Here is a 26699-nt window from a genome sequence, read left to right on the forward strand (position 1 = left end):
CAACGACCATACTACAATGGCAGACCCATAGTGAGCAACTCACTCCATGTCAGTAATTACCATCAATTTGCAAAGGAATGTGTAAGCACCAAAGAAGTAGAGCCACCAACCTAAGGCATTTTTAGAATTATACTTAAAAAAAATTAATCAGCTCTTGAGTTGGAAAATCAAACTCAAACCTAATTCTAACAGAATATTCATTAGCAAAAACTAGAGCTGCATATTTATAATGAGGCAGGAAGACCTGCAAATTGTTCTGATAACATGGGAATCTGATTTGTGTTGTTTTTTTCAAGGAAGAAAAAGAATCTACCTGGTCCTGGGTTAGCCCCCAAATTGAACATCTTTAATCTGTTTTTGGTTGCTCTACCATCCAAGCTTATCTTGAAACCCTGAAATAAACTTTCAGGGAGATAGTTTAAATTGCTACTCTCCATTTGCTGATGCTCTCTGAGCATTTTCTTTTTCAGTTATCACCAAAGTCAAAAGTTACAAAGGCAATAAGTTTCTGCATCTTTTAATGAAAGATAAAACAACAATATAAACATACACAAATTTACAGAGAAGGAATCAACTTTAATCCATTGGAGTAAAAGGTGTTTCTTTTTAAAATATGGTATAAAAATAAATGCAAGAAACATTAAATGAGAATAGACAGACAACAAACATAGATATGAATGAGCTTATGCCTGTCTGACTGTGAGCACGTTGGTGAAATGAAATGTTCTGTGCTAATATATTGTTTTATAAAGGTGAAGCCATGTGCATACTTATTGATATATGCTTTGTTTATCTTTTATGATTCTTCCAGTTTGTGACTGATTGAATTTACAGTGAATTGTGTGTTTAGTAGAAGCTTGAAGAGAAAGAGAAAGGGAAAATAAAATAAAATAAAATAAAATAAAATAAAATAAAGGGTTTACTGCACTTGAACTTGAGAAAAAGGAAAGGACACAGATCCAGCTTGTAAAAGGAGAAAGTAAGCAGACAACATTTTGAAATGGAGGCATTGAGATGGTAGAGTCCCTTGGAGATGGGAATGCTTTAACACACACAAAGGAAGAACAACTCAGGTCCTTTGCTCATGCAATATCTTGGTCTAATGTCCTCTGCTCCAGGTAACAACAGAAAGCTACAAAGTATATGCAACAACTCAGTTGGCTTCCATGCTACAGGATGATCCTTTTAGTAAGACTGAACAAGGCTTGTTAACCTTTTTGACGTGACAGATTTCCCCTGAGGAAAAATATAAACAAGGGTGAAAAACAGTATGATCACTGAAAACCTGCTCATAAGCAATATCTACTAACTGCAGCTTATTTTTGTGCAACGGTGAACATGGAACCCTTAAAGTACATCTTAGTTCAAACGTCATGACCAACCTCGCCCTCCCACCCCAACCAACACATCACACAAAATGATTCTCCCTCCTTCCATCCTTCCACCCCTCCTGCCCACTTCCTCCCCACTGCAAACAGACTGATGGGTTCACAGCACAGATTAGCAACTCATAAAACATGTCCAGAAACATTCCATTGAGGCTTAGCAATGATGCCACATCTAAGTTAGCAACTGGTTATAAACATGTTACAACACAACTTAGTGAGCTGCTCTTAGAGACAGCAATGTGAATGCATTCTTGTTCAATTGCTGGAATTCGTGTTGCATTTATAAGTATTTAGATATGCATAGAGTGTGATTTTATTTAATAAAGTGTGATTTTGATGGTGTGATTGCAGAAACTCAAGATTGGCCCTTATCCTATATAGTAACAGAGAGAAAGATGCCAACTGTACACCTAAAGATAAAAATCTCTTTGCTTCTACTTCAAACTTCAGGTATCTCCCTGCCCTTTCTTACTTGATTTCCTCCAACCTCAACCCCAGAAAAATCCCATATATTGTGATTCCACATATTGTGTTAATACCTAGAATACATATTCATTTTGGGGGGAAATCTGAAACCTAAAACTCTCTCTATTAATTACAAATACTCTAGAAAGATAAGAAATCAAAAATTTCAGAACAGATAGCAGATTGTCAATTCAGGTTTCATCTTTCATTGTATATGTTCCAGTATAAAATAGATCACCCGATTATTGAATGGAATTTGTACTTTTCAAAGATTAACATAAGAGAAAATCAAAAGATTTTTAAAGAAATACAATATTTTAATAATACATTAGTTAGAGCAATAGTGTTGGTTTACTACCTAATGTGGCTCAGAGTTTAATGAAGGGGTAAGGTAGTGTTGAGAGAGAAATCATCACTCATGGCCACACTTAGGGAAAAGAACATGTTTAAGAAACAATTACTAATTCAAAAATAAAGATTTCTCTACACACTGTACAAAAATGGACAAAGGCCTTTTTGCTGACTTGAGTAGTGGCAATGGAAACTAAGCCCTGCTTTCTTTTAGTTGGGGGAAAATAATTTATGACTTAGCTTTCAGTAAGTGATGGCAGAAGATGTCAAACTTTAACAAAGGTCTTCCTCACTAAAGGGTGCTTTACTTTATGGGAGGACAAATAATAAAAGAAAAGGCAGAATGTTAATACTATGGCATACTTTACCTTTTATATTGGCATTATAAACAAAATGTATTTTGTTTCTTCTTGGTAGCACTTGTGTTTTTCTCATCCATAAAATAGGGATAATAATAATACCTACTTTAAGAGCTTTTTCTGAAGAATGATATAAATTGCTCAAAACTATTCTTGGAACATTCTATATAGTCTGTTGATGTTGGCTATTATCTCATTATTTGAATACTGTTGTTATTATTACTGTTATAAGCTTTCTCATTAGGACACCAAGACCCATAGTCACTATTTTGACTCTGATAAGGGCAAGACTTGAATTGGAAACTGCAATTATACTACTTTTCCACCCCAAACCTCAATAGTAGGTTAATCAAACAATTTTAGAATAAAAATATTGGTTTTCTATACTTAAAGACTATACTATATTCCATATTTTTTATTGTATTCTCTTGTGCTATTAATATAATGTATAAACATGCATTCATTCTGAAGCTGAATAATGTATTTTTTTAAAAGTGCTTACTGTTTCTAATGCTATTTGTGGAATGGTGAGAACTACATATTGGTAGAGGCATAAGAGTAATTTTTTATATAATAGAGAAAAGGAAAGATGTTAAAATAAAACTTTCTTTTAAAACTACAGATTAATGTAATTTGGTTCAAAGTATTTGAAAAAACCAAAATAGTTATATTAAAATAGGAAAAAATTTGAAGCTCAGATATAATTATTTTTTATTTGGACTGTGGAAACTACTGTCATCTTTGCAAATGTAATAAATAATAATATATTTGATTCCCGGTCACAGCACACAGGAGAAGCGACCATCTGCTTCTTTCCCCCACACTCTGTCCCTTCTCTCCTTTCCCCTACCACAGCCAGTGGCACTATTGGTTAGATAGTGGCCCTGGGTACAGAGGGTAGCTAGGTTGGTCTGAGCAAGTCAGCCTCAGGTGCTGAGGATATTTCAGTATTTGAGCATTGGCCCCAGATGGGGATGCCTGGTGGATCACCGTCGGAGCCCATGCAGGAGTCTGTCTATCTATCTCCTTTCCTCTCACTTAAAAAAATAGAGAGAAAAGGAAAAAAAAAACATTACAATTTAAATAAATAAGTCAGTAGGAAGCTAGTTCTAGTCATTAAATAGTTAATGTTTGTGAGAAAAATGAACCAATTTTGGTGCACATGTTTGTGGCATCCCCACAGTAGTTATTTTTGTTCCTATCTTCTTATAAACTATAAGATTCCTAAGAGTAGTAGCTTTGTCTCATGATCACTGTATTCACAGATAGAAAGCAAAGTCCCTGACCCATAGTAGGTGCTCAATAAATTTTTACTTTGTTTGATAAAAGAATACTGTAGTTCTCGGACACACAGGACCTACTGGGTTATAAACTTGTTACACAGAGTTCCCAGGATGATCTCCAGCTACACAGGCAGCTAGGGACTCATAGTCACTGGCATAAACCCAAGGCCTCAATAGTACTTTGGGAAATGGTGGTGAAATACCAAAATAGTACTTTGGGAAATGGTGGTGAAACTTCTGCCTCTGGCATATGTAGTGATGAGAGGGAAGTTTTCCACTGGGGGCTGTCTACACAGCAACCTCAAAACATTCCTCAGGGTTTGATTGAGTTTTCTCTGACCAGAAACCACTATGCAATACACATCTTATAGAACTTGAATGGCTGTATAAGAACTAGTGATGCTACTGGGGGAATAGGAAAAATATATTGTCCAAACTAAATAGGCTACTTAGTCAGAGACATTTCATACTGATCGATTTTCATCATGCTGCAGGGAACCTGAAATTGATTTCTCAGGCAAGTTATCACCATGAGCAGCTTCAGTTTCAATAAAACAAGATGGGTAACCAATATGTCGACAACAAAATGAAAAATGAGATGAGCTTTAGGTCCATAAGAGAAGAAAGAGGAGAAAAGAGTTCATCCTTGTCCAGACACACTTTATGTGCTTTCTGGTAATATCTCTGGTAAGATCAATGACAAATTGATAAGTTATATTTACTTAGGGTGTGCTAGGAAATTTCTAACATAGTTTGTCTATGTAAATATAACTGTAATCTAAAGCAATAAAATCTACAGCACTCAACCAGAAAAGAAGACATACAAAGTTCTCCTTAAGTAGCACAGACAAAAAATAAAAACCTTCTTCCTCACAGTTCTAATCTGCTTGTGAGCATGATAAATGTTTGTGTGAAGCCAATATCTGCTTCATTCTAAGGGATCTTTATGTAAATCAAGGTTCTCACTAACTCCACAGAAGTCTCACTATACTGCTGCTTCACTAGTATAAATACAATCTAGAAAACAACCTTTCTGAATACTTTAAGGTTTGTCTCTATTTCATTATGGTAGAAAACGATATTAAGGAACATGAAAATAAATACAGGCAGTGTAAGATTAAGTAAGTCTATTGTAAAAGTGACTACCACTCTTCACAGAGTGAGGACTGATCTGTAAGGGAAGCCTCTTCTTAATGCATAATATTTATTAATAAAGTGATTTTGGAAAGCAGGAATACAAAGTCCAGTTCCTGCCTACTACAATGTTATTTTCCCTCTATTGTATACCTTTGTGTTAGAAAAAATGTAGAGAGAGAAAAATAGACATCTTTCATGATTTTGCATTTCATATAACCAAGCAATTCAATTGTTTATAAATATAATATAAGAAAAAAAGTCAATATTTAACTCTCTGGGTGTTCATCACACTTGGATCTATAATGGTAATAAATAAATAAATGCCTAAATGCCCATCAACAGAGGACTGAAAAAATACATTATGGGTATATGCATTCAGAAAAGTTTTATATAGTCAATGAGTAGAGTCTTGTAGAAGAATATGATATGACATGGAAATGTTTATGATGTAATTTAAGTAAATAAAGCATATTTCAAAAGCATATTTAAACTGTAATCCCATTTCTTAAATATTTATAAATATTTGTGCAAAGTACTACTGAGGGCTGTTTCTGGGTACAGAGATTGCAGAAGAAGAAACTGAGGTTCAGCAGATTGACGAATTTTTAAAATTCATATGGGAAGAAAACATAGGACCAGGTTTCAATCCGAAGTAGTAACCATTCAAACTTATAGGCCTGGGTTCTTTTAACCACATTTTGTTGCTTATATGAAACCTGCAGAAGCTGTATTAGTCAGCGACTCCATTATGAGCTCTGATAAAGAATTTAATAAGATTTAACCCAAAAGAATATTCTAGAAGAAGTTTTGTATGTTTTTCATTTTCAACACTCCAAACAAGTTACAGAATTTATTTACATTTACATGTGTGCTAAACAATATGTAAACTAATGAGTTACAGAGTTAACTACAGATCTGCTCCCAAAAGATCAACAGATTTCAAAGCCAACTTAGTCCTGTTAAAATTCTTTCACAGAGGCTCCATAACTTCTGGTAATTTGTTGCAGTCTCCAGAGCATACTTTACAAGCCCAAGGCACTAGCATAACAACACCTGAGCAGAGGGGAAGGGGAAGCCAAGGTGGTCATTATATCTTTTCTACTGACTCTTTTACATTCTGTAGAAAATTGGCATTATTGAAATAGGGTAATAGAGTAGATGAGTTTCTGGGAGTTCAACATTAACTTCCTCTAATTCTCATTTCACTTTTCTAGGCCAGAGCCAGGCTGATTTAATTTCTACCTCACATAAACTAAGAAGAGGAGGTAAGACAGTTGGCATTAATTTATGAATTTTGATTGAAGATATGATTAATCAATCCTTCCAGATTTTACTTGCCTTTATTTCCTATTGGTTCTGCCTTAAGGTTTATGGGGAAGACAGATGTTACAATGATTTAATGGTTGAAAAATTAATGCAGATTTGATGATGATGATGTAAGAAGAAAACAACTGTTACAATTAGTACAACGTATGAATTTTGTCAATGAGAATGAACTCAGCTTCATAAGTATAACATTTAAAGGAATGAGAGGACAGAGCAACCCTTGAAAGACTATAGGAGACTTCGCTGATGTCAAGAAAAATTAATAAAAGAGTAAATCACAGGAAAAGAAATTTCTTGAGATAACAACTCAAGGAGAAGGTAAAACATAAAAATGTGAGTTATTCTAAGCCCTCCAGTGTTCAGTATAATAAAAAAGAAAATGAGTAACCTATAGAGGAATGTAATTAAAGTCCTGCTTCTAACATTCAATGATTGTAATATTGGTGAAGTGACCTTGTCTCATTATTCCTCACTTTGTTCATGTGTAAAAGCGTGGTTATGCTTGCTTGATCATCTCCCAAGATCAAGATCATTGTGTATGTAAATAACAACAAAACTCAAAACAAACAAAAAGTAAAGAATGTCCTTGAAATATTGAAAAGTGTTCTGCAACTGTTAGCTGTTTATTATAACTATTCCCTAAAATGACTAAGAGTTTATTAGTCTCAGTGACCAACAAACCAATGGTATTGGGAAGAACTGTCTAGCAACACATTTTGACCCTTGGGTGAAACTCTTGTGATAATGCTATTTTTACAGGCCAGGTTGTAAAAATATGCTGGAGCATGTGAATAAATTTCTACAAGTATATGTTAATCAAAAATGGACTCAGATTCCAGAGGAGGATGTCATAAGGAGCAAGGTGATCAGTGGGGAGAGAAAGAATTTAGGAACAAAATAAATCATGTGATTCTGGGCAAATTATGTTCTCCTTCTAACCCTTCAGTTTTCTCACTTGTAAGATAGGTAACATAATGAATATAATATCTAATTTTCAAGACCAGATTAAGTTGAAATTTCTTGGATACTGTCTATCTTTTAGTCTACCTGTATTTACCTGCACATAGACCTCCTTTAAAACATTTGTTTAAACTCCATCTTTCCTCCATTATCTCTATCCAGTGATAATATATTACTTATTCTTTATCTTGTGTTAAAATTATTTTATTGATTCTATAAAAGTATCCAATAAAATTTATTATATATGTACTTGGATGCCTAACACAACTGCTGATCCTAAAAGTAATCATAACATGGAGGAACACTGAACCAAAAAGAAATAAACAAAATTAGCTGTTTGGAGAGGGGCAAGGGAGATGTTGAGGGGAATATGGGGGTGGGGGATGCATTCGGGGTGACACTAGAATCTATGTAAACACAATAAATTAAATAAAAAAAGAAACAAGAATAGAAAGTTAAAGGAAACTGTAGTAGAAACTTACCACATAAGATAGAATGATGTATCATATATTTTTATTTTTTATATAAGTAATTTTCAGAATAAAAATTTATTTCTCAGGACTATTAAATAAATGCAATAATTTGTAATGTTGAGAAATTCATAGAGCCTTTCTAATTTCCTTACTGTTTCTTTAGAGGACTACCTAAAAAAATATTCAATGAAAATTGTTACTTTTAATTTGCCTAAATGAAAAAAGAATTAACCTTAAACAATTGTGTCTGAAGGTTATCTGAAATTTATTAATATGTTGTGTATATGTATATTTGTGTGTATGTGTATCAATGTTACTCAACTTCCTTTTTCCAGTAACTCCAGCCTTTTTCCTCTCCTTGGCTTAGTGAAATTTTATTTTATCCAATTAACTGTAACTTCCTCTGGAAATTCTCACATTACCCATTCTACCAACTCATAGTTTATCATTCTCTTGTACATCATAACATTTTGTTTATATCATTAGGTACCTTAGCAATTAAGGTCTATACCATCTACAAGTTCTCAAGACAAAGCACATGTCAGGATTATCATTGGTATTTGATGTACAAATTTTGATTAAAGGTGTAGAGAATCAGTCCTCTCGGCCACTTATTTATTATTGATCCTTTCTTAAACTTTGCAGTATGTAACAATGTGGTACTATTTTTTATTTATTTATTTATTTTTTGTATTTTTTCCGAAGCTGGAAACGGGGAGGCAGTCAGACAGACTCCCACATGTGCTCAGCTGGGATCCACCCGGCACGCCCACCAGGAAGCGATGCTCTGCCCATCTTGGGGCGTCGCTCTGCCGCAATCAGAGCCATTCTAGTGCCTGAGGCAGAGGCCACAGAGCCATCCTCAGCGTCCCGGCCAACTTTACTCCAGTGGAGCCTTGGCTGTGGGAGGGGAAGAGAGAGACAGAGAGGAAGGAGAAGGGGAAGGGTGGAGAAGCAGATACCGCTTCTCCTGTGTGCCCTGGCTGGGAATTGAACCCAGGACTCCTGCACGCCAGGCCGATGCTCTACCACTGAGCCAACTGGCCAGGGCCAATGTGGTACTATTTTTAAAAATTATAGTTGACATACAATAGCATATAGTTTCAGGTGTACAACATAGTCATTCTACATTTATATACCTTACAATGTGATCACCACAATAAATCAAGTAATTGTCTGTAACTATACAAAGTTACTAAGATAATATTGGCCATATTCCCTGTGCTGTACATTATATCCTAGTGATTTATTTATTTTTATTTATTTTATAACTAGAAGTTTGTACTTCTTATTCCCCTTCACATTTTCCACTCATCCCCCTAAAAGTAAAAAACACTAATTTGAAAACTTATATGCACCCCTACGTTAACTGCTGAATTATTTACAATAGCCAAGATATAGAAGCACCCTAGGTGTTCATTCATAGATAAATGAATAAAGAAGAGGTGGAATATACATATATATATAGAGATATAATATAATATGTAATATATAATAAAATATTATTCAGCAATAAAAAATAATGAAATCTTATCATTTATGACAACATGGGTAGACCTAGAGGGTATTGTGCTAAGTGAATGAGTCAGACAAAAAAATACAAATACCATAGATTTTACTTATATGTGGAATCTAAAAACATCAAAATAAACAAACAATTTTGGTGCTGTTTTAAGAGCTGGGAAAGTTGGTCAGAATCAAGCTGGTATTGGAGGAAAGACAACCATTTTGCTTCCCCTTTGCTTCTTTCTTAAGTTATTTTATTTATATCACAGAAACTTCCATTCTAGTCTCAGGAGTAATATTCTGTCAGCATTATATTAGAAAAGGATGCATTTGAAACAATTCTTAAACAAGATATCCAACACTGTGCACCTTCCTCCACCAAAATCTTGAGGCATTTTTTTTACGTTATCTTCCCACGGTGACTTATAAGATATCTTTAGGAAAATCTGATATTAAAGGTCGGAGATCCTAATGAAGCCAGACAAAATTTTGTGAAGTTTATAGTGTGATGAATTCCTGGAGTTCTTCATTTTCCAGCCCTTTAATTTGTGCAATCACACTGAATGTTCAAAGTATATACTGTTTTTTACAGTTTTTCAAATACTCTGTGCACAGTCACAACTGGCAATGCAGAAATAGAACTGATTAACTTTCTCCACCATGGAGATCTTTGAAGGAAACTAAAAACAAATACCATATCTTTGTTGAATCCAATTTGCTTAGTTTTCTACACATACAACCCCACTTGACGAGTCATCACAGCAAAAGCCACAACACACACACACACACACACACACACACACACACAGCACCATAGAACTAATCACGCAACTCAACAGACAATGCAGACAAACTTGAGTATAAACCAAGATTTTTCTACCTCTTTTCATAACAGGTTAGTGCTGGCCCTCAGTGTTGGTGTACAGTTTTTATGGCATGGGAAAATAGGGAGGTTTCTTCCCTATAAAAATAAATGTGTTGAAGGCTTTAGTTTGAGCTTACACAATGTCAGAAACTTCCAAAGTTACTGGCACAATACAAAGAAAATAAAATAAGAATCCCACAAACAAAGATATCACCAAAACACATGGCAAGATACTAAGAAACTGTGGTATAAAAATGACTCCTCTCCCGGGAGATTTAGGCAACAATTTTCAACAGCTTCTTAAAAAATAAAGTATAACAGAGGCATGGTAGTGTGTTTTTTGGGGCGGGAAGGTGATATCTGCTCACCGACCACCATTCATACAGAGGCTTTAAATTGCTTATTAGGTCATCTTCTCCTTGCAGAAGCAGAAGCCTTCATTGTTCTTAATATTTTAAGCTTTAGGAAAAGCCAAATGAAAAGACAGAACTCTATGCACTGTCTTTAATAAAGAAAGGGATACAGTGAATAAAAATAAAAATATAAAAAAAATAATTATTTCATTTTATATAATATATACTTCTTTTCCAAACTTAGTTTGATACATGTAGTTTTCCATGTATGACATCTTTATGTACTCTAGAAAGGGTTGAGACAAGATAAGTAGAAACAAAGTTCTGAATTTGAATAAAGGCAATACCTTGGCTGTTAAGTCAAAGGACTCAAGGCCGAAAATGGGGTTACAAACTGAGGAAATTTTTTTTTAATTTGGGGAAATTTCTTAATTGAACTTAATGATCTATAATTCCTCCAAAAATAAGACTTACCATATTCTGTGCAAATTTTTCAAAAGATGTTCTGCGATCCATTGAGTGTTCCGACTTACATGTGTGGGATGGGGTGGGGAAAAGGGAAACAAGGAACATAAAAAAAAGGCAAGGAAAACGGAGCAGAAAAAGATAGGAAGATGAAATGATGCAACACTAAATCCTGTTCTAACTCACTGGGGCCTGGTAGGAGAGCTGCCGTTAATTGTTTTAGTACTGATTTTATTTTAAACCCCAAAACTTCCTGTGAAAATGAAATGGTGTGATTTTTAAGCCAAATTAAACTATGCTAAAATTAAGTAGATCTGTAATGTTGTGATGCTGACATTTGCAAAGTCTATTAGAAAATCTAGTGGCATTCTTGTTAATTTTCTGTTGTGGTCAGATTGCTGCTGATAACAATATTAATTTTATGAAGCATTGTTATTCAATAGAAATTTCTGAAAGGATGGAAATTTCACTATATGTTGTCCAATATTTCAGAAGCCTTTAGTTTGGATCATTGAGTACTTAATACTTGGCTAGAATTTTAAGTAATCTTAATTAATTTAAATTTGAATTAAAAATTAATAACTTTAATTTGAATTTAAAATTAACCCCATGTGGCTAGTGACTGCTGTATTGGACAGTGTGTCTAGAGTATTTATTTCCACTTGTAAAGGCAATGGACTTTGAAAAATCCCATTAGCCTATATGATGATCATGAATTACACAAAATTACAATTGCATCTCAGAATTTCAAGAAGCTATGAACTCCTTTAATTTTAAGAAATAATAAGTGATGTTGATGTTCATATCCAGATTTTCCATACCCTGTTATATGGATGACATATAGGGTGTTATTGACAGTTGTGACTAATTATAAACATTAATTGAATAACGAAGACTACCACAACTCTTCGAAAATGAGCTTGTATACTATGTCAGGCGTGTACAATTCATTGTGGGGACACCAAGTGATTCAGGATAAATACTAAGTGAAAAATATTCAGAAGCAAACATTACTACATTTTGACACCTATCATTAAAAACAATAAATTTTTTTTTCTTTTTTTTTCTTTTTTGTATTTTTCTGAAGCTGGAAACTGGGAGAGACAGTCAGACAGACTCCCGCATGCGCCCGACCGGGATCCACCCGGCACGCCCACCAGGGGCGACGCTCTGCCCACCAGGGGGCGATGCTCTACCCCTCTGGGGCGTCACTCTGCTGCGACAGAGCCACTCTAGCGCCTGGGGCAGAGGCCAAGGAGCCATCCCCAGCGCCCGGGCCATCTTTGCTCCAATGGAGCCTTGGCTGCGGGAGGGGAAGAGAAAGGCAGAGAGGAAGGAGGGGGGGGGTGGAGAAGCAAATGGGCACTTCTCCTATGTGCCCTGGCCGGGAATCGAACCCGGGTCCCCCGCACGCCAGGCCGACACTCTTCCGCTGAGCCAACTGGCCAGGGCCACAATAAATATTTTTAGTTATGGATTATGCAGCTGAAAACATATAGTCTAGTTTAGTGAACAAAGAAAACCCTCTTCCAGTTTTTGACCTAATAACATTATTCTTTTCCTTTCTTTATTGTAATATTTGATTTCCTTGAACTAGGTAAATAGAAGGCTACCATGAACATGAAAACAGCTTCTAAAAAAACTTTGTGAAGCAAGAACATCTACAGAAACAAGCAAACAAAAAATAAAATAAGCAATCAACCAACAGAAACAAAAAAACCTTAAATGGCTTTTATCAAATGCAAAGGTGTGGGGGTGGGTCTTGGAGCATGTTCACTTACCATTTGTCCAATCCCGTGGGCTCAGGAAAGGCAGCCACTTTAAATCATCATAACTGAGAATTAGATTTAAAAAGGTCACAAAGAACCAATACCTTTTTCTTTGCCTGTAGAAGCTCCTGATAGGCATTGGATCTTATAAAACGTGGATATGAATCACTTTTCATCAATTTGTAAATGTGCTCCTAAAAAGAAATAACGGTTAAGGTGTTTCTTCATTATTTCTAGGGAAAAATCAAATACAGTAATAAGTATGTAACACGTTGTTAAAAAACAAATCTGGAGGCAGCTAGAAATGACCCCAATGATGCTTACAGAACATGTAGACCCTCAAGTGCATTATTTTATTCACAGATCAATTTAAAACTGGTTGGGGATCTGCAAAAGATGTAAAACACATCCAGTCCTTTAAAAATAATGGAATTTGTTTAACAGAATGTCATAAAGTGATTCCAAATCAGTTGTTGATATATGTAGATTATATGAGAATATAAATCAATCTGCCTGACCTGTGCTGGCACAGTGAATAAAGCATTGACTTGGAGTGCTGAGGTTGTTGGTTTGAAACTCCAGGCTTGCCTGGTAAAGGTACATGCCAGAAATAACTAAGGGTTGATAGTTCCCACTCCTCCCCTCCCTACCCACTGTCTTTCTCTCTAAAATCAATAAATAAATTCTAAAAAAAAGAATAAAGAAATCTGCCATCTCTTAAAATTATGTTAAACCCAAAGTGAATGATGTGAAGTCAGGATTAAGTCATCGTCCTATGTCATCATACGTATTTGGAAGGTGAAGACTGCAAATTATTCAGAAACTTGTCACCACATCCACTTTGGACTGGATCAAAATAAAAAAATAAATGTTGTGCTATTTAAAGGCTGTATCTCCCAATTTGCATGCTTTTTAAAACTTACTCTGTGACAAATTCAGCAAATATTTAATAATTTAATCCTAATCAGTTAGAATTCTGATGATAAATATTGGTAGACAAAGAAGTCAAAGAAAAAGATTTATTCATTTAATTTAGTGCTATTTGCCCAATTTAAGGGGATTTGGCTCCAGCCGGTTACAGCTCAAGGGAGTATAAATGCTCTTGGTCTTTCTAGTCTTGTGAAATAGCTATTAGATGTAGAGTTACCCAAACTGAAATATTAGACATAGCTTCCAATTGTAATAACAACAAAATTAAAGTATCTCAACTGTCAGCTTGTCGGGAGCACCTCTGGACATAATGCAGGGCCACCCCTATACCCACCTGAGCATCTTCAAATGTGTATCGTCCAGGCTCCTTCACATTCTGTGTGGTTTTGTCATAACTCTTAGAATCCAAGTTAATAGCACTGGGGGCTCCTGGAGCCAGAAATTCTTGCCATATTTCTTGAACTCGGGAGGGGACTTCTCTAATTGGCCTTTTCTTCAAGTCCTCCACCGCTAGCCAGAACCTATGCAGAGCATGACACCTAGTTTTACTCTGATTATTTTGTAATCTAAAAATTCTTAGAAAGTCAAGTGGTCAAGAAATGCACAGTGATACATAACAATGGACTCACTTTCTCTCATGGCTTCCCATACCAGGCCTTCATTGACCTTTCATTATTAGTTATATTCAAAGATATAACATTTTCTGAAAGGAAATAATTGAAAACAATGTCTTTTAAGTGTTTTCTGTTGAAAACAGGACGGCCAGAGCCCTGATTCTGTGCAACCTTAATATTACTGGAGCAAAGTCGCCCTTGCTAAAGAACCATTTATCAGAAAGGAAGAGGAGTTTGGAGGGCAGTGAGGCTGAGTGACACACAGCCCATGACTGGGGGAGGGAGTCTTGTATTATACAAATGGATATTTTGTCCATTTGAGCAATGAAGGTTTGTAGGGAGAGGATTTTTTGCTCTACCCGGCAAGGGAATTGCAGCAAAGCTTTACTGGAGTTAAAAGAGGTCTGGGCGGAGATTAGGAAAGGCACTAGCTAGAGAAATCAGGGCAAGTAACTAATTTTAGGCCTTTTAATTCAGAGAGGTATAGAATGACAGAAGCAGAAAGCTTTCATGTGCAACAGTTTGAAAGGCTTAAATTTGCAAAGGCTCCGCGGCACTCCAGAAGCTCTGAAAAAATAAATACATATTGATTTACATCTAAATAGATAAATATATATATATTTCATAGACTTCTTTATAGAATATGTGTGCTAGAGGAAAGAATGCCAGAATATGTTTTGGTCGATAAGAGCAAATGGAAAGTCTAATAAGAAGGGGTCACATTGTATCAGTGAGTTTCATTCTTTAAATGTTGCTCTGTACTATGTCTTTTGGGTTAGACCTAGAAATAATGTGAAAAAGATAAACACGCATCTCATAATTTGTTAATATAAGATACACTTGGGAGAGGAACTACTAGGTCTACATTATCCTCAACAGGAACTGTCATTGCTCTAAGGGCTGGTGTGATCACAGAAGACAGAAGGTGCCACAGGTTACAGTCTTAAGAAAGGCATGAGGTAGTAAGCAATACCTTTGTCACTCTTCCGTTTTAACTTGGTCATTAATGAGAGGTCAGAAATAAGCAGTTGAGCTAGAATAAGACTAGCAAATACTATTTGCTCCAGGGAATTTCCAGTTTCTAGACATTGTTTTCTTATAGTATATGTAACAGTAGATAATCCCATTTAGACAATGCCGTGCACGTGAAACTACCACTATTGCTTTGAGAAGGGAAGGCTCAAGGTCCTTTCCTCCCAAATACAGATTTCAACACTGCAATCTAACAGGAATAACATATGCAATCTGAGGGAGCATAACTGTTCTAATTAATGTTCTTTCAAGTTCATCCCAGCACACTTTGACACATTAGTCAAAAGAAAGTATCTGTCCTCAAAGAACAAGTTGAGAAAAAGCTAACTATTTATGTAGCCACAATACAAGGAAGCCCATATGGAACTCTCAAGGAATAGCGCAAACTAGACAGTCTGAGAAGATGGCAGAAAAGTCCTTCTGCTGGGGCAAGCACTGGCTTGGGAAAGGACATTCTAGAAAGCTGTTACAGAGGCAGTGACATCTCTTTTTTTTAATTTTTATTTTAGTGAGAGGAGGGGAGGAAGAGAGGGACTCCCGTATGCAACTCAACCAGGATCCACCCAGCAAGCCCACTAGGGGGCGATGTTCTGCTCATCTGGGGCCTTTGCTTCTTTGCAACTGGAGCCATTTTTTAGCACCTGAGGCAGAAACCATGGAGCCATCCTCAGTTCCCCAGGGCCAACTCGCTCTAATCAGACCTTGCCTGCACGATGGGAGGAGAAAGAAAGGGAGAAAGAGGAGAAAGAGAGAGAAAGATAGAAAGAAGCGAGAGGGGGAGGGGTGGAGAAGCAAATAGGCGCTTCTCCTGTGTGCCCTGACTGGGAGTCAAACCCAGGACATCCACACTCCAGGCCGAAGCTCTACCATTGAACCAACTGGCCAGGGCCTGCAGTGACATCTTAAATGGACTTGGACATATGGATAAGTCATCACAAAGTTGAGAAGATAATAATAACAACATCTACACTGATAACTAGGTGCAGGCACTATTCTAAGCGATTTAGCTATTTGCCCATTTCAGAGAATAGGAGACTGAAAATATGAAGAAAATGTCATGTATTTAAGGTTTCCCATATAAGTGTTATGACACTCATATGGGGTTTTGCCCTTAATGTGCAGCAACAGATGACAGGCTCAAAGCCACTCCCTGCAATGCCTAAGAGCTCAGTGTCCTGTTTATCCTCAGCATGTGGCTGTAATTGTAATAACTAAGTAGAATGGAAAGGGTACTGGTTAAAATCCTACACCCCTTATTAAATGGTAGCAGGAATATGAGCCAGTGTCTTAATGTCTTTGGGCCTCTATTTCTTCATCTGTAAAATAGGATGATAATGTCTAGCTCACTCGGTTTCCATGAGATTACATGACATCAATGATGTAAAGGGCATTTTTGAAGTGTCTGACATATTTTTAGGTACTCAAAAATAAAACTCATGTTACTAGTTATTTAGTCCTGACTCTAGGCTAAGTATTAACTCTACATGCTTCATGGGAAAAAGGAAGGAGGAAAATGGAGACTGATAAACAGTGTAAGTTGTATCTGAGGAATGAGTAGTTATCAACAGCAGTCTTTCTTGACTCTTCTTTTCTGTGCTAATATTTGAGGAGATTGGTCATATGAGTGCCATACCTCCATATAACAGGTGCTTAGAGGTATGGCTTAGATAAGATGCATTGAGACTTACTTAAGTACAATTAGCTATGTTGGCTAACTAGATCATTTTGTCTCCCTCAGCCTGTGACCCTGAACACTGAGGCATAAGCCGTGAGAAGCAGTGGCCACTACTCATTTATAGAAAGCCTAGGATGCATTTATTAGCAATCTGACTTGGACAACATGCTTAACCTTCTCCAAACAAATTTTGCTTATTTGTAGAGTGGGGTGAGAATATTTCCATTTTATTTTTGTTATGATGATTAAATGTGATAAAGCATGCCATACTTCTTCACCATGATCCTCACGTTAGCATTTTAAAAAAAGTCTTGGAGAATTAGAGAAAACTTCACTTTCCAATCCATTGTAATGCTAAAAATATCCTTTATCTCTGCTTTAGTTTATACATTCTTGTACTCAATAATTGATGATATGACCTCAGTATAGAAAATGTTATTTAGGAAGCTCAATAAACACCTTTAGTAACTGTAGCTCTCATAAACTTGAAGGAGAACAGAAAGCTGCAATCTAACAATTCATGGCAGGCACACGTATATGATTAAATTCCCTCAGGTTTTGTCTGTGGTCACCTCATTTAATCCAGGGGACATCTGTCAAAGTTCTACAAATCCCTGAATGTTTTGTGACTGGAATCTGTTAAATCCCCTGAAAAGAATGTGACAATGCCTAGCACTGCTTAGTCCCAATGAAAATGAATGAATGCTGAGATCTTTTAGTAAATGAATTTCACAGGATGGCATATGTCATGGGTAAGGAAATTCGGATATCCTGTTTCAAAAGAATAATGAGTGAAAGAACTCATGGAAAAAAGATTTATGTAGTGGAAAGTTATCACTCACTCCAATGATCTTAAACAGAGCCATTTAAGATGTATTGTAGTGTCTCACATTAAAAAATTTAATTTCCAGGAGTCTTTCAAGTTAGAACAATTTCAAAAATACGTGAGGATGATGTTTACAGAAGACGGGCAGAATGCATACCCCTCTCTCACTAATGGCTGAATGTGGTGTTCTCTTTAACTGCCCTGGAAGTATATTTCATGTGAAAGAAAATGAGCTGCTCCCATAGATCTGTCTCAAGTTATTTGCTACAAGCATCCAATCTCTTTTTCTAGACCCTATTTGAGAAGCGGTGTCCAAAAAAGACCAGTATTGAAAAAGAGTTGATTTTATTTAACTGCATACATATTATTGGCCATTTTCCACTTTGCCAAACAGTAGTATAGATAGATATTACACTTTTTTATGGAGTCCATTTCCAATGCAAAGAATTTATATAGTAAAAAGATTAAGAGACAGCGTAACAATAAACCACTATGAGGAATTGATACTGTTGGATAGCCTTTGCCTTAGTTACCTTTCCCCCTTTTCCATCAGGTGGCAGAAATTCAATGGGTTCATATTATCATCATGATGTTGGTGTGGGGAGAGTCACTGAGCTATTAAGTCCTAAATAACCAGATACACGATAGGTAGGTATCTCTGCCTTCTAGTATATAAGGTCTAAAAATCATATCTTACCTTAAGTTTTCTGAGCTGAATTCTGACTCTAGAAATTTAAGAAACTGTTCTCTTCCAACTGGGTCTTTCAATGCTTCATCCATGCCAAATCCCCACCGTTTTACCCTCTGCTGGCTTGGTTCTTTGCTATAGGAGATAAAACAAAGGCAAACACATTCCTTTCATTAAATCGTTACAAACTGTGTTTCTGCTATTATATTTCCTCTCAGAATCATATATGTCTTGGCGTTCCCATCTTTAACTTAATTGTCAGGACAATTAAATCTCAGCCCGGGCTGGTTGGCTCAGCGGTAGAGCTTTGGCTCAGGGTGTGGAAGTTCCATGTTCGATTCTAGGTCAGGGCACACAGGAGAAGCGACCATATGCTTCTCCACCTCCACCAATCTGTATTTTTCTTTCTTCCCCTCCCACAGCCATGGCTTGAATGGTTTGAGCAAAGTTGGCCTCAGGTGCTGAGGATGGCTTGCCTCAGACATTAAAATAGCTTGGTTTCTGAACAATGGAGCAGCGGCCCAGATGGGCAGAGCATTGCCTAGTAGGGGGCTTGGTGAGAGGCCTTCCCGCCTCTCACTTAATAAAAAAAAATTAAATCTCAGATTGATGATTCTTCATGATATATGAGTGTGGAGTAAGATAGAGATCAAGTCTAAGGTATACTGAGTATCAAGTGTTAAGTGGATTCAGTTTTTCTTAACAACTTAATGGGACTGGTACTTTTATAATTCTCATTTTGTAGATGATGAATTTGCAGCACAAAGAGGGTTACAAACTTGCCAATGTCAGACAAGTAATAAGGGGTAAACTGTGGACAGTCTGACCCTGCAGTCCAATTTCTTAGCCACTATGCACAATAGTCTCATGGTGGTATGCTGCCCTGGGAGAAATGCATTGGGAACCAAAAGCCTAAATTCTAGTTTAGGAGTCTACTGTCAGTTTAAAAAGGCGAAAGATTTATGCGATCTGAAGAGAAACGAGAGCATCTCTCTACTGTCAGTTTAAATGTGTGACCTAATCTTGGTGGAGTAACAACATTTTGAGTTTCTAGCTTCCTTGTCTATAAAATCTAGATCTTATGGATTGAGAGTTCTGTATGAGAAGGTCCATGAGTCCAATCTAGGGAAGTGCTACAGAATACTAAACACTCGTTTACTCATTTTATAAAGTGATATGTAATAATCTTTTTATCACTGGCAATATTGATAATATAATTTTTCTGTAGCTCATCAAAAATCAGGGAGTCCTAAATTATGCTTTGGTTTTCCTAAGAAAAAACCTTGTCTATATCTTGTCAGTTCATTTTGTTTTAAACTTGAATATATTAAGTCATACTTACTTTGGGCTTAATTAAGTATGGATTTAGCATTCATTTTATTTGGATACAAGAGCCTTTGTGACTATTTTGATTCTTAAGAGTGCTAAAACAATGAACTAAATTTAAACAACTGAAGATCCCAACTCTGACTAGTCTATCTTAAAACCTCTATATCTCTATTTTGTGCCAGTCTTTTGGGAATGCAATATTAATACAAATACAAATATCTAAGGTTCAAAAACCATTACCTTTATAATACAAATTTAATATTATGGGCTAATGGCAACAGAGAGTAAATTTACCTTTATAAATACTCAGCTCTAGGATTTTTTCTATTTAACCCAAACCCTAAAATTAGTGAAATATTTTGAGGGAAGAGAAACTGTCACTTACCTTGCTTCAAGTTCCCAAAAGGTAGTATCGTCAGACAGCCATGGGTTGGAAGGGTCAAGTGGCACAAAAAATGGGTCATATTCTAAATACTGTTCCGTGTAACTTAGAAGACTAGAGAAAAGAAACAGGTTCATCTTCCTTAGCTGTCTGGCTGAGGTTCTATCCAGTCCAAAGTGAGGATACAATATAAAAATGTCTGGCCAAGGAATCCTGGCTTGCTTATAGAATGAAGTCCAATGACAGTTTTCACATTTCAATATGCATCAACTTATCGCGCTTCTTAGAAGACAAATGGAGCTAAAGATTCCACTTTCCTCATGCCTAAACCATATGACTCAATATCCCCCATCACAATAAAGCCAAAGGGGTGGGCAGTATGTGGAGGGCTGTGCCAAGGGTCAGTGCCAATTCCTGGTCGCCCAGTGCACCAGCAGCTGAATTGATTTAATCAATTTGAAAAGGAGGATTTAAAGGAATTTTTGTCAAAGGTATTTATAGAAATTAGGTAAAAGGGGAATTAGTGAACAAAATTTTTTTTAATTTTCCATTCATTTAAGAGGAGTGAGAGAGAAGAAGGGAGAAAGAAAGGGAGAGGGGAGGGAAAGAGAGAAAGAAAGAGAGAGAAAGAAGCATTAACTCATTGTTCCACTTAGTTGTTCCATTTAGTTGTGCACTCACTGGTTGCTTCTTCTATGTGCCTTGCCCAGGGATCAAAACTACAACCTTGGCATGCCAGGATGATGCTCTATCCACTAAGCCACATGGCTAGGGGTCAAATTTTTTTTTCTAAAAATCTTTATTTAAAAATTAAAAAAGAGGAGTGATGTCAGAGAAATGGTGCCGTAAGGAGTGATACTGATAAATCTCCCCAAAAATTCAACAAGATCTTCAACCAGAGACAGAAAAATCTATCCTTGGAGCCTCCAGAAGTTCCACACTAAATGCGAAGGTATGATTAAGTGAAAAATGGACTAAATATATAATCAACCCCAAAGGAAATAAGGAGGAAGAAACACTCCGCCTTCCTCACTAACCTAAATAAGGGCTGCTTTCATTGGGAACTGAGAGTATAGGAACTAAGGCAAGCATAGGGTGTGAATAGAACCAGACTGCAGCACAAACGTCCGAACCTGGCTGTGGCACAGACATCCAACCCAAGGAAAAACTGTGCTTGTGGCAACCCAGTCAACACAAGCTAATGCTCACGCCAAATCCAGACAAAGAAAGGCACTTGGGACAGCCATCTGCCCCGATCTCCTGGTTGGCGTGCACAGATAGTGGGCAAGAGATTCCTCCTAGAGCCCCAGGAGTGGCTGCCCGTGTTCCTGGACAGAGGGGCAGAGTCAGAGGCCTTTGTGTGGGCTGAAACCAGAATCTCAGGGTCACCCCTGCGCCCCCAAAAGCAGCGCACGGGGAGTGGGTGGGAGCAAAATTTCCTATGCTGGAACTTTTCCATGCGGGCAGGGCACCTCACCAGGAGTGAGAGGTGGCTGGCCAGATATCCTGGTCAGCAAGCGCAGATAGTGGGCAAGAGATTCCCCTGAGAGTGGGTGCCTGTGTTCCCAGAAGAGGAGCAGAGTCAGAGGTCTTTGTGGGGGCTGAAGCCCTGCCTGATTATGCTAGGGGATTTGACTGATTGAGCCTTACCCAGAGACCTGCATTGAGTGGGAATAGAGTGAGGATTTGCCAGCTCTTTGAGCCTCTTACTCTCCAGGCAGAGGCAGCAGCAACCCCATAGCTGGATCATCAGGCTGCTAATTCAAGAAGAAAAGACTAAGAGAGAGGCTCTGGGAATGCAGACTCTCTCATTGGTGGAGCCTGCAAATGCTAATGAGCCTCGACTGCCAACGAGACTGAAGCCCAATATATGACATTGCCATAGAGACTTATCAACTGCAAAACTCTACCTAAGCATGCCACAGGGGCAAAACCCGGGGTACAGAGTCACTGACCAGGAAGAGGGAGAGAAAAGAAAGAGCAAGAAGATAACCTCTCCAAATCAAGAATAATCCACAGACTTTATAACCTATCCCATTTTATTATATTTGTTCGTTTGTTTCTCTTATCTTATTGTCTTGATTATTTTCTTCCTCTTCCAATTTGGTCATTTAATTCTCTGCTGGTCTTACTCTCTCCTCTCCTTGAACTACACTACCCATAAGTGTTTCATCTCCCATTATCTTTTCTTTCTTCTTCCTTTCTCTCTATGAGGGTTGCACTCCAAAACCCTTAACTCTTTCTCTCACCCTTTTTATTCTTTTTTCTTCTTTTTTTGTTTTCCTCTTTCTTTTTTTTTCTCCCTCTATATTAGTTTCTTCTTTTCTCCTTTACTTTTCCTCTCATTCAATCCTCAATCACGAAAAAATTAATTTTCCCCCCTTTTTCCTGTTTCCCTTTTATTCCTCTCATCATATCTCTTAGTCAACCATCACCTGAAAGAAAATCATTTCATATTTGACCCAAATTTTTTCCTTTTTTGCATTTTGTGGGTCCATACCCCCTTTTTTGCCCCTTTATCACTTCTCCCCAACTGAGGCCCTCCATTATAGGTAGTTTTTGTTCTACTTAGCACAATATAATTCACAGTTCACCACAAGATTTTCTCAAGAAGGAGGGGAGAGGAGAGGAGAGGGAAAAAAAAAGGGTGGGAAATAATAATTTTTTTATTCTTTTTTATTTTTTAACTTTTTATTCTTTATTAATTCTCATTAATACTATCAACAAAACCACCCTCAGATGCCATTAAGGAAAAGGAAATCGAATATCATGGATACAAAAGACAGAGACGTAGCACAGATAGATGAGGAAAAATCTATGGAGAAAAAAATTTAATATATTGGAAACCTTGAAGCTAAATGACAGAAAATTTAAAATAGAAATTCTAAAAATACTCAGAGATATACAAGAAAACACAGAAAAGCAATTTAGGGAGCTCAGAAAACAATTCAATGAACACAAAGAATATATTTCCAAGGAAATTGAAATTATAAAAACAAATCAAACAGAGATGAAAAACTCAATTCACGAGCTGAAAAACGAGGTAACAAACTTAGTAATAGAACAGGCCAGATAGAAGGTAGGATTAGTGAAATAGAAGACAACCAACTTGAGGCACAACAGAGAGAAGAAGAAAGAGACTCAAAAATTTTAAAAAATTAGAAAGCCCTACATGAATTGTCTGACTCCATCAAAAAGAATAACTTAAGAATAATAGGTATAACAGAAAGAGAATAGAGAGAAAATGGAATGGAGAACATATTCAAACAAACAATAGATGAGAACTTCCCAAGCCGGTGGAAAGAACTAAAGCCTCAAATTCAAGAAGGAAACAGAACTCTGAGTTTTCTTAACTCCAACAAACCTACTCCAAGGCACATCATAATGAAATTGGCACAAACCAAAGACAAAGAAAAAATTCTCAAGGCAGCCAGGGAAAAGAAGAATACAACATATAAAGAAAGGCCCATTAGATTATCATCAGATTTCTTTTTATTTATTTATTTACTAAACTTAATGCAGTGACATTGATAAATCAGGGTACATATGTTGAGAGAAAACATCTCCAGATTATTTTGACATTTGATTGTGCTGTATACCCTCCCCCAAAGTCAAATTGTATTCTGTCACCTTCTATCTGGTTTTCTTTGTGCCCCTACCCTCCCCCACCCCCCTACACCCGTTGCCATCACATTCTTGTTCATGTCTCTGAGTCTCATTTTTATGTCCCTTCTATGTATGGATTCATATAGTTCTTAGTTTTTTCTGATTTACTTATTTCACTCCGTATAATGTTGTCAAGGTCCATCCATGTTATTGTAAATGATCCGATGTCATCATTTCTTATGGCTGAGTAGTATTCCATAGTATATATGTACCAAAGCTTTTTAATCCACTCGTTCTCTGATGGACACTTGGGCTGTTTCCAGATCTACACTATTGTGAACAATGCTGCCACAAACATGCGGGTGCATTTCTCCTTTTGGAGCCGTTCTATGGTGTCCTTGGGGTATATTCCTAAAAGTGGGATAGCTGGGACAAAAGGCAGTTCGATTTTCAGTTTTTTGAGGAATCTCCATACTGTTTTCCACAGTGGCTGCACCAGTCTGCATTCCCACCAGCAGTGCAGGAGGGTTGCCTTTCTCCACATCCTCGCCAGCACTTATTCTGTGTTGTTTTGTTGATAAGCGCCATTCTGACTAGTGTGAGGTGATATCTCATTGCGGTTTTAATTTGCATTTCTCTAATGATTAGTGATGTTGAGCATTTTTCATATGCCTATTGGCCATCTGTATGTCCTCTTTGGAGAAGTGTCTATTCATCTCTTTTGCTCATTTTTGGATTGGATTGTTTGTCTTCCTGGTGTTGAGATTTACAAGTTCTTTATAAATTTTGGTTATTAACCCCTTATCAGATGTATTGTCAAATATGTTCTCCCATTGTGTAGTCTGTCTTTTTATTCTGTTCTTATTGTTTTTAGCTGTGCAAAAGCTTTTTAGTTTGATATAGTCCCATTTGTTTATCCTGTCTTTTATTTCACTTCCCCGTGGAGATAAATCAGCAAATACATATATTGCTGTGAGAGATGTCGGAGAGCTTACTGCCTATGTTTTCTTCTAAGATGCTTATGGTTTCACGGCCTACATTTAAGTTTTTTATCCATTTTGAGTTTATTTTTCTGAGTGGTGTAAGCTGGTGATCTAAGTTTCATTTTTTTTGCAGGTAGCTGTCCAATTTTCCCAACACCATTTGTTAAAGAGGCTGTCTTTGCTCCATTGTATTTTCTTACCTCCTTTGGTAAATATCAGTTGTCCATAGAACTGTGGGTTTATTTCTGGGTTCTCTGTTATGTTCCATTGATCTATATACCCGTTCTTATGCCAGTACCAGGCTGTTTTGAGTACAATGGCCTTGTAGTATAACTTGATATCAGGAAGTGTGATACCTCCCACTTTATTCTTCTTTTTTAAGATTGCTGAGGCTATTCGTGTTCTCTTGGTTCCATATCAATTTTTGGAATATGTGTTCTATATCTTTAAAGTATGTCATTGGTATTTTAATTGGTATTGCATTGAATTTATGGATTGCTTTGGGTAATATAGACATTTTAATGATGTTTATTCTTCCTAACCATGAGCACGGTATATGCTTCCACTTGTTTGTATCTTCCTTGATTTCTTTTATCAATGCTTTGTAATTTTCCAAGTATAAGTCTTTAGTCTCCTTAGTTAAGTTTACTCCTAGGTACTTTATTTTTTGGGTTGTAATTGTGAAATGGACTGTTTCCTTAATTTCTCTTTCTGTCTGTTCATTGTTGGCATATAAAAATGCCTCTGATTTCTGAGTATTGATTTTAAATCCTGCTACTTTGCTGAATTCATTTATCAGGTCCAGTAGTTTTTTGACTGAGATTTTAGGGTTTTCTATATACAATATCATATCATCTGCAAATAATGATAGTTTCACTTTTTTTTTCCAACTTGATAGCCTTTTATTTCTTCTTGTCTGATTGCTGTGGCTAGGACTTCCAGGACTATGTTGAATAAGAGTGGTGAAAGAAGGCACCCCTGCCTTGTTCCTGATCTTAAGGGGATATCTTTTTTTTTTTTTTTTTTTGCATTTTTCTGAAGCTGGAAAAATGGAGAGACAGTCAGACAGATTCCCGCATGCACCCGACCGGGATCCACCCAGCATGCCCACCATGGGGCGACGCTCTGCCCACCAGGGGGCGATGTTCTGCCCATCCTGACCATCGCCATGTTGTGACCAGAGCCACTCTAGCACCTGGGGCAAAGGCCACAGAGCCATCCCCAGCACCCGGGCCATCTTTGCTCGAATGGAGCCTTGGCTGTGGGAGGAGAAGAGAGAGACAGAGAGGAAGGCATGGCAGAGGGGTGGAGAAGCAAATGGGCGCTTCTCTTATGTGCCCTGGTCGGGAATCGAACCCGGGTCCTCCACACGCTAGGCCGACGCTCTACCGCTGAGCCAACCGGCCAGGGCGTTAAGGGGATTGCTTTTAAATTTTGCCCATTGAGTACGATGTTGGCTGTGGGTTTCTCATAGATAGCTTTTATCATGTTGAGGTATATTCCCCGTATTCCCACTTTGCTGAGAGTTTTGATCATGAATGGGTGCTGGATTTTATCAAATGCTTTTTCTGAATCTATTAAAATTATCATATGGTTTTTCTCCGTCTTTTGGTTTATGTGATGAATCACATTGATTGATTTAAGAATATTGTATCAGCCTTGCCTCTCCAGAATAAATCCCACTTGATCATGGTGTATGATTTTTTCCATAGATTGTTGGATCCGGTTTGCTAATATTTTGTTGAGGATTTTAGCATCTATATTCATCAGAGATATTGGCCTATAATTTTCTTTCTTTGTGTTGTCTTTGCCTGGTTTTGGAATCAGAATTATGCTTGCCTCATAAAAGGAGCTTGGAAGTATTCCTTCCTCTTGAATTTTTTGAAATAGTTTGAGAAGGATAGGAGTTAGTTCTTCTTTGAATATTTGGTAGA

General features: G+C 37.0%; 1 protein-coding gene across 6 annotated transcripts in view; it reads right to left on the reverse strand.

Moving 5' to 3' along the window:
* Positions 1-543: 543 nt before the first annotated feature.
* The window catches only part of RGS7 (regulator of G protein signaling 7), a 476419-nt gene continuing 450263 nt past the window's right edge, over positions 544-26699 (reverse strand). For 2 of the 6 annotated variants that reach the window (XM_066235205.1, XM_066235187.1), the window contains 7 exons: positions 20180-20290; positions 18475-18600; positions 13965-14151; positions 12805-12894; positions 10941-10994; positions 10129-10209; positions 544-1236 (listed from right to left, as the gene is read on the reverse strand). In XM_066235205.1, the coding sequence (XP_066091302.1) occupies positions 10135-10209; positions 10941-10994; positions 12805-12894; positions 13965-14151; positions 18475-18600; positions 20180-20290 (643 nt within the window). In that variant the 3' untranslated portion in view covers positions 544-1236; positions 10129-10134. The remainder of the gene's footprint in view (positions 1237-10128; positions 10210-10940; positions 10995-12804; positions 12895-13964; positions 14152-18474; positions 18601-20179; positions 20291-26699) is intronic. The other 4 variants (XM_066235224.1, XM_066235210.1, XM_066235196.1 and 1 more) reach the window with 3 other exon arrangements.

The sequence above is a fragment of the Saccopteryx bilineata genome, chromosome 1 (genome assembly GCF_036850765.1).
Source record: "Saccopteryx bilineata isolate mSacBil1 chromosome 1, mSacBil1_pri_phased_curated, whole genome shotgun sequence".
Taxonomy (NCBI): Eukaryota; Metazoa; Chordata; class Mammalia; order Chiroptera; family Emballonuridae; genus Saccopteryx; species Saccopteryx bilineata.